The 16,830-nt window shown below is 40.2% G+C and overlaps 1 protein-coding gene across 1 annotated transcript in view; it reads right to left on the reverse strand.

Annotated features, from left to right (window-relative positions):
• f2 (coagulation factor II (thrombin)) overlaps positions 1–16,830 on the reverse strand; it is an 89,706-nt gene that overhangs the window by 41,526 nt on the left and 31,350 nt on the right. Inside the window, exons 6-9 of the mRNA XM_043706428.1 lie at positions 6,523–6,683; positions 5,119–5,143; positions 4,301–4,360; positions 100–207 (exon numbers count right to left, since the gene is read on the reverse strand). Of these exons, the coding sequence (XP_043562363.1) occupies positions 100–207; positions 4,301–4,360; positions 5,119–5,143; positions 6,523–6,683 (354 nt within the window). The remainder of the gene's footprint in view (positions 1–99; positions 208–4,300; positions 4,361–5,118; positions 5,144–6,522; positions 6,684–16,830) is intronic.

Below are 16,830 nucleotides of genomic sequence, written 5' to 3' on the forward strand. Positions count from 1 at the left end.
ACAGATTTTGTAATTTGTGAATTCAGCTATCATGACAGGACAGAGAAACGGAGAGCTTTTTAATAGCTGCTCAATGAGCTGAAGCTGCCTTGGTCACTTACGTTGGTTTGTGTGGAAAGTTGCTCGACCAACTCTGACATGATCTTCCAGACATAGTTATCGAAGCGTTGCCCTTGTAATGGGAGCCAATCCCCACATAGCATTCTCCTGAACAAGAGACACAGAATTTCATGTCCATCATGCTTTCCTTTCTTACTAATAGACCGAATAGTAATTCAACCAATTGACTGCCATACAGGTGACGACTGAGGTTCGAAGACTTCTGTTTAAAAGCAGAGGCTCATTTTGATCTACATTTTGTTGTGATGTAGAGATGCCGGTGTTGGATTTGAGTGGACAAAGTCAGAAGTCACACGACACCAGGTTACAGTTCAACAGGTTTATTTGAGATCGCAAGCTTTTGAAGTGCAGCTCCTTCATCAGGTGAAACACATTTTGTTGAGCAGAGACATCTCAAATCGTTTTCAAGGTTTGTCAAGAACACATCATTTTAAGGTTCATGATGTTGTGTTCAACTGAGAAGCACTTGCACCCATTATCCTATCACCCATGACCTGTTGCTGCTTCAGCTAAGTGTTGAGCTGTGGGGGCTAAGACAACTGGAATCAGTGCTGATCCCTCTGTTGTTCTTGTTCTTCAGTAAGAGATGCCAAGGTCAAATCTTATTAGGAATTGGTTTTCCCAGGACCCACACGGGAAGGAAAGGCCATTATTAAAATACAACATCAATGCTTCGATAACTGCTTGCAGTTACAGGTTGAAATTGAAAGCATAAAACAGAATATTCTGGAAATATTCAGAACTGATGATTTATTTTAGACTGGAGGGAAGTATAGAGTGGATTTCCAGTGAATCACTGCTTTTCTTGATATAATGAATGATCTAGACACTGGGTGCATACAGTAGAACTTCAAAGTTTGCAGATGATGCAAAACTTAAAAAGCCATTATGAAGTGTGAGAAGAATACATGGAAAAGTTGGTGGTATAGGCACTGAATACAGAGAAGTGTAAAGTGAGATTCTGGCTGAAAAAATGAAAAAAGGCAATATAAAAGAAAAAGCGTATAATTCTAAAAGGGCTTCAAGTATAAAAGTATGCAGAGCATTGACAGCTACAGTTCATAGAAGCATAGAATCATACGGTATGGAAACCGAATCTTCAGTCCAGTTCATCCATGCCAACCAAGTTTCCAAAACTAACCTCGTCTTATTTGGCCCGAAGCCCTCAAAACATTTCCTATTCATGTAACTGTCCAAATGTCTTTTAAATGTTGTAACTGTACCTGCATCTACCACTTGTTCTGGCAGTTTATTTCATATACACACCACACTTCGTGTAAAGTTGCCGCTTATGTCTTTTTTAAATCTTTCCCTTTAAATCTATGCACTCTAGTTTATAACTCCCTCTACCCTTCGCCATTCACCTTATCTATGCCTCTCATGATTTTATTAACCTCTATAAGGTCACCCCTCAACTCCCTGCACTCCAGAGAAAAGAACTCCCAGCCTATCCAATCCCTCCTTATAACTCAAACCCTCCAGTTCCAGAAGCCCTCTTGTAAATCTTTTTTGCATCCTTTCCAATTTAATAACATCCTTTCTATATCAGGTTAACTGGAACTGTACACAGTACTGCGAAAGTGTTCTGTACAGCCACAACTCCTACACTCAATGCTCTGACCAATAAAGTCAAACATCTTCTTCATCTCTCTGTCTACCTGTGATGCCCACGTTCAAGGACCAATGTACCTGAACCCCCAGGACCTTTCATTCAACAATGGTCCGCATGGCCTGTGGAAGTCTGACCAAACTTCAACACTTCGCATTTATCGAAGTTCAATTCTATCTGCCCCATTCCTCGGTCTATTGGCCCAATTGATCAAGAACCCGTCGTACTCTGAAATAACCTTCTCCATTGTCTGCTATACTATCCAATTTTGTTGTCATCCACAAATTTCCTATATTCTCATTAAAATCATTTACATAAATGACAAAGTGTCCTAGGCTTTCTAATTTCCATAATGCGTTCCTTTCTTATTAATAGACCGAATAGCAATTCAAACAATTGACTGCCATACTGGTGACTACTGAAGTTCTAAGAGCTCAGTTTATAAGTGGAGGCTCATTTTGATCTACATCTTGTGATGTGGAGATGCTGGTGTTGGATTCAATTGAACAAAGTCAGAAGTCACATGATGCCAGAGTACAAAAGCAAGGGAGCATTGTACAACATTGATTTGATCTCAACTGGAGTATTATATCCAATTCTTGGCATTGTTAAGGTTTTAGAGGGGTGTGTAAAATATTTATGTGAATGGTTGTAGGGGTGAGGAACTTCAGTTATGTGGATAGATGAGTGTAGCTGGGCTGTTCTCTTGAGAAAAGGTTGAAAGAGATTCAGCAGAGGTGTTCAAAACCATGAGAGTTCAAGAAAGAATAAATGCAGAGAGAATGTTCCCATTGGTCGAAGAACTGACAATCAGATGACACCGATTTAAAGTAGCTAAAAAATCAACAGCAAGATAAGATTTATTTTTAAAAGCAGAATGTTGCTCAGACTGTGGTGGAGAATCAATTGTGAGATTCAAAAAGATGTTTGATAGGTAGATGAAGAGAAAAAGAAATTCTGGGTTACAGAAAAAGGCAGGGAAATGGAACCAGCAGCATGGCTGAATGGCCTCAATCCAGGCTGGGGAGGTGATGGTGTTTTGGTAATGTCAATGGGTTAGTAATCCAGAATCTCAGGCCACTGTTCTGAGGTTTTGTATTTGAATCCCACTATGGCAGATACTGCAAGTTGAATTCAATCGATATCTAGAATTAAAAAGCTAGCCTAATGAAAGCCACTGTCAGTGTCATCAAAACCCATCTGGTTCAGGGAAGGCAATCTGCTGTCCTTACCTGGTCTGGCCGATATTTGACTTCAGACAGACAGTAACATGGTTAATTTTTAACTGCCCTCTGGGCAATTACAGATGGGCAATAATAGCTGGCCTAATCAGATGCCAATATTCCAGGAATGAATAGATAAAAATATTGTTCCATGATTTTATATAAAAGTATTTCTGGCAGTATATGTGGAGAAAAAAACCAAATTAACATTCCAGGACAATGGCGTTGAATCAGATTAAAAGATGTTGTGAGTGTTGGAAGCAAACCTGGTTTTATTTCTGCTTAAAAGTTGTTTATCTCTTACAACTTTAAATTCTTATGAATTGTCATCACCTGAAACATTAGTTTTGTTTCTTTCCCCATGATAACTGCTGTGATTTCTGTTTCCAATTTTACATTTCCAACATCCACAGTGTTCTCTTATTGTGTAAAGTATGTTTGTGTGGCTGTTAAATAGTTACAATCAATACATTCCAAAGGAATTGGTGTTGAAGGCTCTGATATACATCCTGGAAGAACGGTGCCACCTTGGATACTGGCACAAGATACGGGAACCTGCACAGGCACAGTGGATTGAATGGCCTCTTTCTGCACCGTAACAGTGCAGTGATTCTGTCAATATAAAAATGTGAGCAGGAGCTGGAGATATTGATAGTTTGGATATAAGACGATTATAGAATTTATACTGCATAACAGATATCCAATTGTCAAGGGAAATGCCTATTAATGGATAGATCCAATTGATTATTGAATGGAAATGTTTGATGACCCAAGGGATTGAACACCTAAGTGAAATATTTGTTGACATAAGGGATTTATTGCAACAATTTCAACATATTTAGTTTTCCTGTATCAATACGGTTTTTCTTTAATAGTGACATCATCAATAAATCGATTACTTTTTTTCAGGATACCTCCTGAATAATGCCTATGATGGATAATAAGTAAATTGGCATTGGGGAAGGAGGGGCAAAGGTTGATTAGCGGCATCTATGCACAGGGCCATGTCCACCCTCAACTGAAAATCTGAAGTGCATGCAGCCATTTTTAAATTTGTGTCGCCAAGGTTTTTTCCACCACTGCGTGCCCAAACCAGGAACATAATTCAGGGATGAAGAGATTCAAAATGTTTGAAGTGGTTGAATGTCAGTGGCAGGTCTATACTTTTCCTGTCTACTTTGGTAACACATAGTGTGGGAGGGGGTAGGAGATAGAGAGAGGACGATGTCTGATGCAGCGAAAGCTAATTGAAAAGATATGAAAATACCATGTTAAATTAGCATTAAATGAGTGCATTACTCTCACAACCTAGTTTTTTTAGACAAAGTTGCATGCTATCAATTCTTACCATCCAGACATTTGTTCAGATAATCTGGAGGGGAAGTGCCTTCTCTGTCACCAACACATGCTGGAAATGAAAGCATACACTAACATTAGACACAACTATGTCATGTATTGGTGTGAATATCAGAACAGCGGGTGAATAGAAAAGGTTATCATTAGTCAGGCAATCTCGATTAATAATCTAGAGAATGTCAGTTCAGGTTCCATCACAGAGATTGAGAAAGAACTGGACTTTGATATCAGTTAAACTGACCACGAAACTGTTAAATTATAAGTAAAATACAACTGGTTTGCAAAAGTCGTTTAGGAAAGGAAACCTGATGTCTATCCTACATGTGACTCTGGTATCATATTGTATGGTCCATGGTTCATTCTTAGCTGCCTCTGAAGGTGCTCAACAAACCCCTCTGCTCTATCAAACTGCTAGAAAGTTTAACAACAGATATTGCCTATTCAACAGTATTGTGGCAGCATCTTCTCCGCATAAATGTCAGAATTCAATAAGAATTACTACCAATCTTTCAGTGAAACATAGAAATAGACAATAGGCTGTGTTGTCAGCAATGGCTGAGAATGCAATGAAAACACAAATATGTCTCTAATGGTCCAAAATTTATAATATTCAGATTAGACATTCCAAGTACGCGTGACCAACTGCTTCCTATCGTAGAAACGCAGAGAAGTCTACGACAGACCAGCTGCCATCTTTAAGTGGTTGAGAAGAGGAGAAGCAGGGAGAGAGGGATGGCAATCTATGATGATGAAAATCTAGACGAAATGAGAATGAAATGACATGCAAGAATTGGAGGCAAAGTTTCTTACCATCATAACTCTTCCAAAATTTATCCTGAGAAAGAGAAAACAATTATTAATAAATAACTTGCTATAAAAGAGAATATGGAGAATATTTGATTTAAATATATTAATTTTAAGTTAATTTTTTTTGTAACCATCCTGACATTATTGATTACTCTTGAATCAGAATAGAATCCCTATACTGTGGAAGCAGGCCATTCAGCCCATACTGACTCTCGAAAGTGCATCCCACTCAAGCCGACAGCCCACAACCCTGCATTTTCCATGACTAATCAACTGCACGTACCTGGACACTACGGGCAATTTAGCATGGCCAATCCACCTGAACTGTACATCGTTGGACTGTGGGAGGCAACCAGAGCATCCAGAGGAAACCCATGTAGACACAGGCAGAATGTGCAAACTCTACACAGACAGTTACCTGAGACTGGAATCGAACCTGGATCTCTGGCATTATGAAGCAACAGTGCTAACCACAGTTCAGATAGTCAACTAGCTTCAATTTTCTCACAATTTGCTGAGATGAAGAATTTACGGGTTGAGGAGGACATGCATGAATCCAAACCTTCTCACTACGGGGGAGCATGCTTTTCCTATCTGGGCTGAAGGGTTAAATGGGTGTGATGTTCAATTGCAGAGGAAGGGAGCAATCTGTGTTTTTTTGACTGCATGCAAGTTTGTCAATACTATTAGAGCTTTATTTTGAAACCACTCTGGGTTAATCATATGTTAACATGTGTTATATTATCAGTGTGAGACTGGATGGTATAATTAGAGGTTAAATTGGATAGTCAGTTAAAAATGATCATGGAAATCAAGATGCATTTGTCAAATGTAGTGAGGCAGCACTGCAAAGTCATTTTGCCTGTCAGTTGAACAGGTACTGCATTCAGTGAGCCATCACTGTGCTGTGTATTGGCAGTGTCAGTGAAGCGGACCAAAACCACAATTTCTTTGGGCACGATAAAGCTAATTTGCACCTCTTAAAGGAGAGCTGCATTGTGTCTGGAGCAGCTGCTCAAAGTTTTGCAGAAAGGTAACAATGAGAATAGTACTCAATGTGGGAGAAGGTAGGGTCCAATATCTTTGGACGCATTACCTCTCTGCCTGAGTAAGATGTTGGGAATTAGGAGGGGAGTTACTTTGGCCATAGGAGGCCTTGAGACACATAATGAAAAGACAGTCAAGGCATATAGCTATGGAGGTCAGCACCTAAGAATCCAGTGCAGTGTCACAGAAGTTCAATGACCTGATGTGAATCCAAAGTTAGCGAATGGGGTGTCAAAGGGTGGTAATTAATTAAGCCGGTTCGGTGGGACATGGCAAGAGATTTCACAGGGCCTCACGGAGAGAAATATACTTGATAAATATACTTCCTAAATAGAGGCAATTTATCGTCACGTTCCTTACTGTTTCCTGGTCATCCTCAAACACTTCACGAGCCTCCTCGAAATCACAGTATTCCTCAATACATTCTCGCTCTAAGTTTCCAAATTTCACCTCTTCCAAGAAACTGTTGGCTCGGCGAATCCGATTCAATACAGAGAACGCTTCCTGGGTGTTAAGGAATACTAAAGGAAGTGGATAGTGCATTACGAAACAAATAAATAACATGGGACACATAACAGGTAGAAGAAAGAAATAAACCCACACACAAGTTTAGTTGATAGGTGTGCATTGGTGATTAGGAACGGAGAGGACATCACGTGGAAATACATTACTGATACGAGAACCGGCAGACAAGCCCTGACACCCAGAACTATTAAACAGATCTCTCTGTGAGGGAAACATTTCCATTTTGAAAGCATTTACTCAAAGGTATGCTGAATAAGTCCTTTAGATAACTTTGCATGTTCATTTCATGGTTCCCCAATTTCCTGCTGTGCTTTTCCTGGGAGGAGACAAGCAACAGATTCAGTGTGTACCCGATGTACTCCTGGCAAACTCTCACTGTCCTACGAAATTGCTGGTTAATTGGTTTCTCGCTCCTGCCAGGAGATTGCCATCTTGTCCTGGACGAGGCACTCAGAAGCAGGAAAATGTCAGGAAGCCAGCCTGGCATGCTTAATAATAGGTTTTTTTTTGTCCACTCCCTCCCTCTCTAAGCCCATTCCAAGTCACTTATAGAAACACCCACCATAGTTCTCTAATGTGTGACTTTGGCTATTACCTTTTAGCCTGGGGTACTCAAAAGTAAGTGTTTCATTGTAAAAGAGTAATTACTTAAATCCGATATATTAACTTGCCTATTTTACAAATATTTGCACTTCAACAATACTTCATTGGGTGTACAGCACTTTGGGATAGCCAGAAACAGGCACTACATAAATGCAAGTCACATCTTTCTTTTCAGAGGGGATTCTTAATCGGTGGTCATAAAGGGGCAACCTTTATAAGAGTTAGGAAATAACACATAACTGTCTGCTGGCCACAGTAGCAGATATCACAAGTAAATTCACCTGACAGTGACTAAACACAATGATTCTCCTCGTAATTGCTCTTTTTGTGCCCAGCTATGTAATGTGTTGATGATCCATGGTTTTATTTTTAGTTAAGAGCAATTTGAAAAACAATTTTTATTGTCATAACCTCACATAATCTAACTAGACTGACATTTTGGAATCAGAATCTTAAATATAAAATCTATAGCATAGATTTCCTGTAATAACCAAGATGTTTCATTGTTCAAAGAAAAACATCAATAAATGATTTAGTTCAAGGACATTTAACAACCAGTAAAATTATGCAACTGTTTGAAGTCGATATGGAGGATAACTTGCATTATTGACACCCAATGTCGAGGTCAGAAGCAGCTGATGTAAAGTCTTCTATGCTTCAATAATGCTTCATAGAAAAGGATTCTCAAATGCAAAAGTGCAAGAAATACTTTCTCCACAGCATGTTTCCTTGGGGATGGCTAATCAGCATCAATATATTGCAAACTCTAGATAGTACTGATGCCCTAAAGACTTTTCTAATGCCTCTCTAGAATAAGCAGACAGAAGAGGATTCCTCCCAATGCACCAGGATCTCTGAAAGACAGTTTCCCGTTTGTTAAATCACTGTTCACATCCAGTCCATCAGTTCCCAGTAATGATAGAGTCGAGCCCAAGCAGTGAAATTACAGCTGAAATCCAACATCCAGCTCTGTGTCCACCACTTCCTTGCCACTCTTAAATGGCCTGCATAACTCATCTTTCCCATAGCAGGGAGACCAGAAATACATGCAGTATTCTAAAAGAAACCTCATCAATTCCTGCACTGCCACATCATGATATCCTAACTCCTATACTCAATGCTCTGCCAAATGCCTTCTTCACGACCTTGCAACATCACTTTCAAGGAACTATGAACTCATATACCTGGGTCCCTATGTTCAACAATACTCCCCAGGGCCTGACCCTACATTGATTCTTACACTTTTCATCAGTCCATTCACTTCAAAACTTATCAAAGTGATTTTCACTCTGCATAGAAATATATTAAGGACAGCTCTAAGTAAGCTCAAACTAAGCTGTGGAAGCACCTTTCCTTTGCATGCCAGCAAATAGTTTAAACCTCAAATAAAAACAACATACTGTGGATGTTGGATGGTCTGAAATAAAAACAGGAAGTGCTGGGAAAGCTCAGCATCTGGGAAAAGCAACAGAGTTAATGTTTTAAGCCCGATGTGATTCTTCTTCAGAGAGCTGGCAGTGATGTGACAGGCTGAATGGACTCATGTAATGTAACTCATTCCAGATTTATTGTCAAAAAGGTTTCAGTCTTAAAGTTGTTTCCAATCTTGCTTTAAAAGTCTATTGCATTTTTTGTTATCCTTGATTTTCCTCACATGGCCTCAAGGAAAATGCATGACGAGATGTGATTTTCCTCACATGGCCTCAAGGAAAATGCATGACGAGATGTTGAAGCAGCTTTGTGCCTGCTTCACCTGACATAGTTATTGTTGCCCTCAAACAAACCATTGTTATTTATTCCTCATTGGTCCTCTCTGCTCAACAGACTCTCACAATCACAGGATTAAAAGGATTTCGTACCACATCATAAGGTTCTCCAAGGCAAAGATCACCTCGTTCATCATCTCGGGTGTTTGATAGGGTTTCAGTAGTTAGGAAGATAGGTGACAGTTTGGGCCAATTTGTGTGCAGAAGCTCCCCCTACACATAGGAAAGGATATTGCAGATGATTACATTTTGGAACAAATTGCTTGTTCAGTATATCCTTTTCTTGTGTTTTGTCTCTGCTTATGAAATCCGTTTGCTTTCGATGGAAGCTGCATTGGTTAACTCATTCAGATTTATTGTCAAAAAGGTTTCAGTCTTAAAGTTGTTTCCAATCTTGCTTTAAAAGTTTATTGCATTTTTTGTTATCCTTGATTTTCCTCACATGGCCTCAAGGAAAATGCATGACGAGATGTTGAAGCAGCTTTGTGCCTGCTTCACCTGACATAGTTATTGTTGCCCTCAAACAAACCATTGTTATTTATTCCTCATTGGTCCTCTCTGCTCAACAGACTCTCACAATCACAGGGATTAAAAGGATTTCGTACCACATCATAAGGTTCTCCAAGGCAAAGATGACCTCGTTCATCATCTCGGGTGTTTGATCGGGTTTCAGTCGTTAGGAAGATAGGTGACAGTTTGGGCCAATTTGTGTGCAGAAGCTCCCCCTACACATAGGAAAGGATATTGCAGATGATTACATTTTGGAACAAATTGCTTGTTCAGTATATTCTTTTCTTGTGTTTTGTCTCTGCTTATGAAATCCGTTTGCTTTTGATGGAAGCTGCATTGGTTATTATTTGGTTGCACTGAGTACAGAAATGCTGGGTGAGCTTCTCTCAGAACTTAAAGTCAATGTTAAAATTTCAAAGTTTGGCTGTCATTGGGTGCATACAACCCTTACGTTGAGTACCATGGGAAAGACGCCAGACCAACACTCTCTGTAAAGATTCATTTTGGTCAACAAAGGTCAGGCATTCTATCCACATAATCTTGTAGTCCTTACATGACAATTCAGTTGTGGCTGTTTCATGTGAATGCTTGGTCTACCAGTTCAGGTGAGCACCTCAGTGTCTGGAAAAATTCCAAAAGTAATTTGAGTGAAAGTGGTAAAGATTCTAGAAAAGATGCTGGTAAATGGTCCAAATCTCACATGTGTAGATGAGAGTGGGCAGGGCTATTGCTTCACAGATTTCAATTTAATGGCAAACTGTTTCCTCTTCATTCCCAGTCTGATGGCCAAATCTGTCGGGAAGCAACATGTGTGTATCCAAATTTTGCATGGACACAGGTCCCGACAGTGTGCTGCCAAGATAAATGAACTTATCCACTGCTGACAGGTCCTGTTCAAGGACAGAAACCTCAGATTTGGGGTACAGCATTCCAGAAGCAGGCTGGTGTAGGACTTCAGTTTCCTTTATATTGGTTGTAAGGCCCAAAGTTGTCATGTGATTAGAGAACAAGTCACTTTTACAATGCATACCTAGCTCTGAACCAGCAGTTTAAGACTCAAATTTCTCATGTCAAGCTGAATGTGAAATCTGATCATGTTATGGTCACTCTTACCTTGGAGAGCATCAAAATGAGGTCATTAATTAATCCTGTCTCATTACAATCACATAGTCTAAAATATGTGATCCCAGAGCATTTTGCTCAAAGAAACTGTCCACAGTACACTCTCAACAGCTGTGCTACATTTAGCAATTTGTCATGTATCTTTCTTAAGTCACAACTACTTCTTGACTCTTACAAATTGTTTCTTTTCTTTTTTATTTATCTTTGCCAAAACTGAATCTTTATCTTGATCTTCTGAACCAAGATAATTTTTCACTATTTACTGGTTTCATCCTTTATTCAGAGCCATTCTTTTTCCTTCCTTCCTGTGTCCAACATGTCAAATGCCCATGAGTATTCAGCTCCCAATGCTGCCTGACCTGCTGCGCTTTTCCAGCAACACATTTTTCAGCTCTGGTCTCCAGCATCTGCAGTCCTCACTTTCTCCATTTTGCCACCATGTCTCAATGGTTATCACATCATACTCAATTCTTTAGCTTTGTGCTACATCAGAATCCAGGTTTGGCTGATGAGTATCGAGTGCCAGGAAATGATCCCCTCCAATAAGAGAGAAATACAATCTTTCCTTGATGTTCAGGTGGCCATATAAATCCTGTAGTTGCAAGAGAAGGTCAGAGACTAAGAATGATTCAACAAGTAGCATGCCTCTTGTATTGTCTCAATACCTTTCCACCATCTACAAGGCACAAATCAAGAGTGTGATAGAAGACTGGCAATATATATAGTCTTCTGAAGAGGAAAGGTTGGGCAAGTGAATTCAGAGCTCCCTGGAAGGTGAAATGTATGGAAATTAAGATGAAACAGAAAAGAAATGTGCTTATGTCAGATGGATCATACAATTGAGAATCAGGTCAAATATAGAAGGTTCAGAGGGCAATTGTAGAGTTATCAAGTCACAGAGATGTACAGCATGAAAACAGACCATTCGGTCCAAATCGTCCATGCCGACCCAATATCCTACCCTAATCTAGTGACATTTACCAGCATTTGGCCGATATCCCTCTAAATTCTTCCTATTCATATACCCATCCAGATGCCTTTTAAATGCTGCAATTGTACCAGCTTCCACCACTTCCTCTGGCAGCTCATTCCACAGACGCACCACCATTTGCGTGAAAAAGTTGCCCCTTAGGTCCCTTTTATATATTTCTCTCTCACCCTAAACCTATGCCCTCTAGTTCTGGACATCCCCTAACCCCCAACCCCCTCCCCCTCAGGGAAAAGGCCTTATCTGTTTATCCTATACATGCCCCTCATGATTTTTTAAACCTCTATAAGGTCACCCCTCACCCTCTGACACTGCAGGGAAAACAGCCCCAGCCTGTTCAGCCTCTCCCTATAGCCCAAATCCACCAACCCTGGCAACATCCTTGTAAATCCTTTCTGAACCCTTTCAAGTTTCACAACATCCTTCTGTTAAAAAGGAGAGCAGAACTGCACACAATATTCCAAATGTGGCCACAACATAACCTCCCAACTCCTGTACTCAATACTCTGACCAATAAAGTTTCCACATTTAGGAATTCTATGATAACATTTCGAGGCAGGCATGCTGAAATGCCTGCCTCCATTTAACCATCCGCTTCTAATAATAAGTCAGGCCATCAAACCTTCAACCCAGAACCACTCATATGCTTCCTCTGTGCCTCCTAATGTCTCATCCTGCCTCTCATGTCCTTTCCATGCCCCTTCATACTCTCATGCCCTCTCCATTACTCTCCCCTATAACCAGTATCCACTATGAACAAACTTGAAGATTTCTTTGAAATGAACATTTAGGGGAAAAAGCTTCTAACCGCTAAGTAGAGCTTTCATTCAAACATACTTCACATGGTAAAAAGCCTAATCCGTAAAGACCATTCAAAAAATTAAGTTGCTCACTTGGTCACTCTGTTGTACAATCAAATTTGTGGTGAAATTGTGAGCCCCCTTGGAAAACCAGAGCACAGGCTGGGAATGGAGCTACCACAGGTACAAGTCTTGATGATTAGTACAAATATACAAAGTAGAACTGAGAAGGGTCGGAATGCTGTGTGCATTCTGGCTGTCCATAGTCCACCGTGTGGGCGGCATGGTGGCACGGTGGCACAGTGGTTAGCACTGCTGCCTCACAGCGCCAGAGATCCGGGTTCAATTCCCGCCCTATCCTATCTACCTGTGACACTACTTTCAAGGAACTATGAACCTGCACTCCAAGGTCTATTTGTTCAGCAACACACCCTAGGACCCTACCACTAAGTGTATAAGTCCTGCTAAGATTTGCTTTTCCAAAATGCAGCACCTCACATTTATCTAAATTAAACTCCGTCTGCCACTCCTCAGCCCATTAGTCCATCTGATCAAGATTCTGTTGTACTCTGAGGTAACCTTCTTCGCTGTCTACTATACCTCCAAGTTTGGTGTCATCTGCAAACTTACTAACTGTACATTCTATGTTCACATCCAAATCATTTACAGAAATGACAAAACATATTTGGCAGATCCTTGCGGCACTCCACTGGTCACAGGCCTCCAGACTGAAAAACAACCTTCCATCACCACCCTCTGTCTTCTACCTTCGAGTCAGTTCTGTATACAAATGGCTAGTTCTCCCTGTATTCCATGAGATCTAACCATGGGGAACCTTGTCGAACAACTTACTGAAGTCCATATAGATCATGTCCACTGCTCTGCCCTCATCAATCCTCTTTGTTACTTCTTCAAAAAACTCAATCAAGTTTTTCCCACGCACAAAGCCATGTTGACTGTCCCTAATCAGTCCTTGCCTTTCCAAACATATGTAAATCCTGTCCCTCAGGATTCCCTCCAACAACTTGCCCACCACTGACGTCAGGCTCACTGGTCTATAGTTCCCTGGCCTTTCCTTACCACTTCCTTAAATAGTGGCACCATGTTAGCCAGCCTCCAGTCTTCCGGTATCTCACCTGTAACAATCAATGATACAATTATCTCAGCAAGGGGTCTAGCAATCACTTCCCTAGCTTCCTACAGAGTTCTAGGGTACACCTGATCAGGTCCTGGGGATTTATTCACTTTTATGCGTTTCAAGACTTCCAGCACCTCCTCCTCTATAATGTGAACATTTTGCAAGATGTTACCATCTATTTCCCCATATTCTATATCTTCCATGTCCTTCTCCACAATAAACACTGATGCAAAATACTTGTTTAGTATCTCTCCCATCTCCTGCAGCTCCGGCTGCCTTGCAGATCTTTGAGGGGCCCTATTCTCTCCCTAGTTACCCTTTGTCCTTAATATATTTGTAAAAACCCTGTCCTTAATATATTTGTAAAAACCCTTTGGATTATCCTTAACTCTATTTGCCAAAGCTATCTCATATTCCTTTTTTGCCCTCCTGATTTCTCTCTTAAGTATATTCTTACTGCCTTTATACTCTTAACAGGATTCACTTGATCTCTCCTGTTTATACTTAACATATGCTTCCTTCTTTTTCTTAATCAAAACCTCAATTTCTCTTGTCATCCAGCATTCCGTACACCTACCAGCCTTTCCTTTCACCCTAACAGGAATATGCTTTCTCTGGACTCTCATTATCTCATTTCTGAAGGCTTCCCATCTTCTATCCATCTCTTTATCTGCGAACATCTGCCCTCAGTCAGCTTTTGAAAGTTCTTGCCTAATACCGTCAAAATTAGCCTTCTTCCAATTTAGAACTTCAACTTTTACATCCAGTCCATCTTTTTCCATCACTATTTTAAAACTAATAGAATTATAGTTGTGGCCCCAAAGTGCTCCCCCACTGACACCTCAATCACCTGCCCTGCCTTATTTCCCAAGAGTAGGTCAAGTTTTGCATCTTCTCTAGTATCAGAACATTTTCTTATACAGACTTAAAAAATGCCTTTCCATCTAAACTCTTAACACTTTGGAAGTCCCAGTCTATTGATAGAACAAGTAAGAGCCGAAGGGGCTAATAGCTAACATGAAGATGAATTTGAATGTTTTGTATAGGCATGTAAATAGCAAAAAAAAAGGGCAGGAACATGAGGAGTGAGATTGATTAGAGATCAAAAAAAAGATTTACACATGGAAGCAGTGAGAATCACTGAGGTATTAAACTAATAGTTTACTTTTTATTTAATACAGAAGAACGCGTTCCCAATGTCATAAAAGAGGAGACAGTTCAGGCACTTGAAGGTATTAAAATTGATATGGAGGAAATATGCATTAGGCTGTCTGTACGTATAAGTGATAAACACCAGGACCAGGTCTAATTCACTGGAACATACTAGGGGGAAGTAAAATAGGAAATATCGGAGACCATCACCATAATTTATCAATCTTGCTTAGAATTGGGAGAGGTACTAGAGAGCTGGAGAATTCCAAATAGGACATCCTTGTTTGAAAAACAGTGCAAAGGAAACCAAAGGCCAATTACTTTAACCTGGCTTGTGAAGAGGCTTTTAGAAACAACAGCTTAGGACAAAATTAATAGTCACTTGCACATATATGGGATAGTTAAGGAAAATTACATTGAATTTGATAAAGACAAATTGAAGGCACTCCTGATGAAGCGCATTCTTGATGAATGGTTTATCCCTGAAACTTTGATTCTCCTGCTCCTCAGGTATTGCCTGAGCTGCTGTGCTTTTCCAGCACCACACTCTTGACTCTGATCTCCAGCATCTGCAGTCCTCACTTCCTTCAAATTGTGTTTAAGCAACTAGTTTAGGTTTATTTGAGATACAGGGAGTTGATTAGAGTAATGCTGTTCATATGGTGTGCATAGACTTCTAAAAGACATTTGATAAGGTCCCACCCACTCTAACAGACTTTTAGAGCTCCTAGCATGAAAGGGACCAAAGCAGCATGGATAATGGGCTGAGACATCATAATGTCATAGAGATGTACAGCATGGAAACAGACTCTTCAATCCAATTCATCCAAGCCGTTCAGATATCTGGAATTAATCTAGTCTCATTTGCCAGAAGTTGGCTCATATCCCTCTAAACCCTTCCTATTCACATATCCATCCAGGTGTCTTCTAAGGGTTGTAATCACAGATTGAGTTTAATTTAGATAAATGTGAGATGCTGCATTTTGGAAAGGCAAATCAAAGCAGAATTGATACACTTAATGGTAAAGTCCTGGGGAGTGATGCTGAACAAAGCAACCTTGGAGTGCAGGCTCACAATTCCTTGAAAGTGGAGTCCCAGGCAGACAGGATAATGAAGGTGTTTGGTTTGCTTTCTTTTTATTACTCAGTGCTTTGAGCATAGGAGTTTGGAGGTCACTTCTGGAATATTGTGTGCAATTCTGGTCTCCCTGCTATCGGAAGGATACTTTGAAATTTGAAAGGGTTTAGAAAAGGTTTACAAGGTTGCCAGGGTTGGAGGAGTTGAGCTATATGGAGAGGTTGTATAAGCTGGGGCTATTTTCCCTGGAGCATTGGAGGATGAGGGGAGGATTTTATATAGGTTTATAAAATCATGAGGGGATGGATAGGGTGAATAGACAAGATCTTTTTCCGCGAGATGGATGAGTTTAAAACTAGATGGCATAGGTTTAGGGCGAAAGAGGAAAGATTTAAAAGGGACCTAAAAGACAATGATTTCGTGCAGAGGATGGTGTGTGTATGGAATGAGCTGTCAGAGGAAATGGTAGAGGCTGGTACAATTACAACATTTAAAAGGCATCTGGATGAGTATATGAATAGGAAGGGTTTTGAGGTATATGGGGCTAGATTAATTTAGGTTATCTGATCAGCATGGACGAGTTGAACTGAAGGGCCTGTTTCCATGCTGTATATTTCTACGACTCTAAAAGAACTGTTCACTTTTTCCCTCATACTGGCATCAGTGCCCAATGAATCTCAACCTGTATCTTGCATACCACTCTTTGAGGCACATATTCAACCCTGATCTTATTTACCTTAGTCCAATTTGTTCATGATTCAGATAAAGTTTTGGAGATTATATGTTCTTAGTTCTACTTCTTAATTTATACCCTAACTGTTTGTACTCCCTTCCATGATACTCAAGTGGACCATGGCAACTGAGTGGTTCCCCATTCACCCCAGGTTTCTTTGTAGCCCCAAGAAGGTGTCCTTAACTGTGGTACCAATCATGTGGACTCATACTCTCAGCTGTAAAGAATTGTCCCTAACCGCTTAAGATGCTGT

This window comes from Chiloscyllium plagiosum, chromosome 16, assembly GCF_004010195.1.
Source record: "Chiloscyllium plagiosum isolate BGI_BamShark_2017 chromosome 16, ASM401019v2, whole genome shotgun sequence".
NCBI lineage: Eukaryota > Metazoa > Chordata > Chondrichthyes > Orectolobiformes > Hemiscylliidae > Chiloscyllium > Chiloscyllium plagiosum.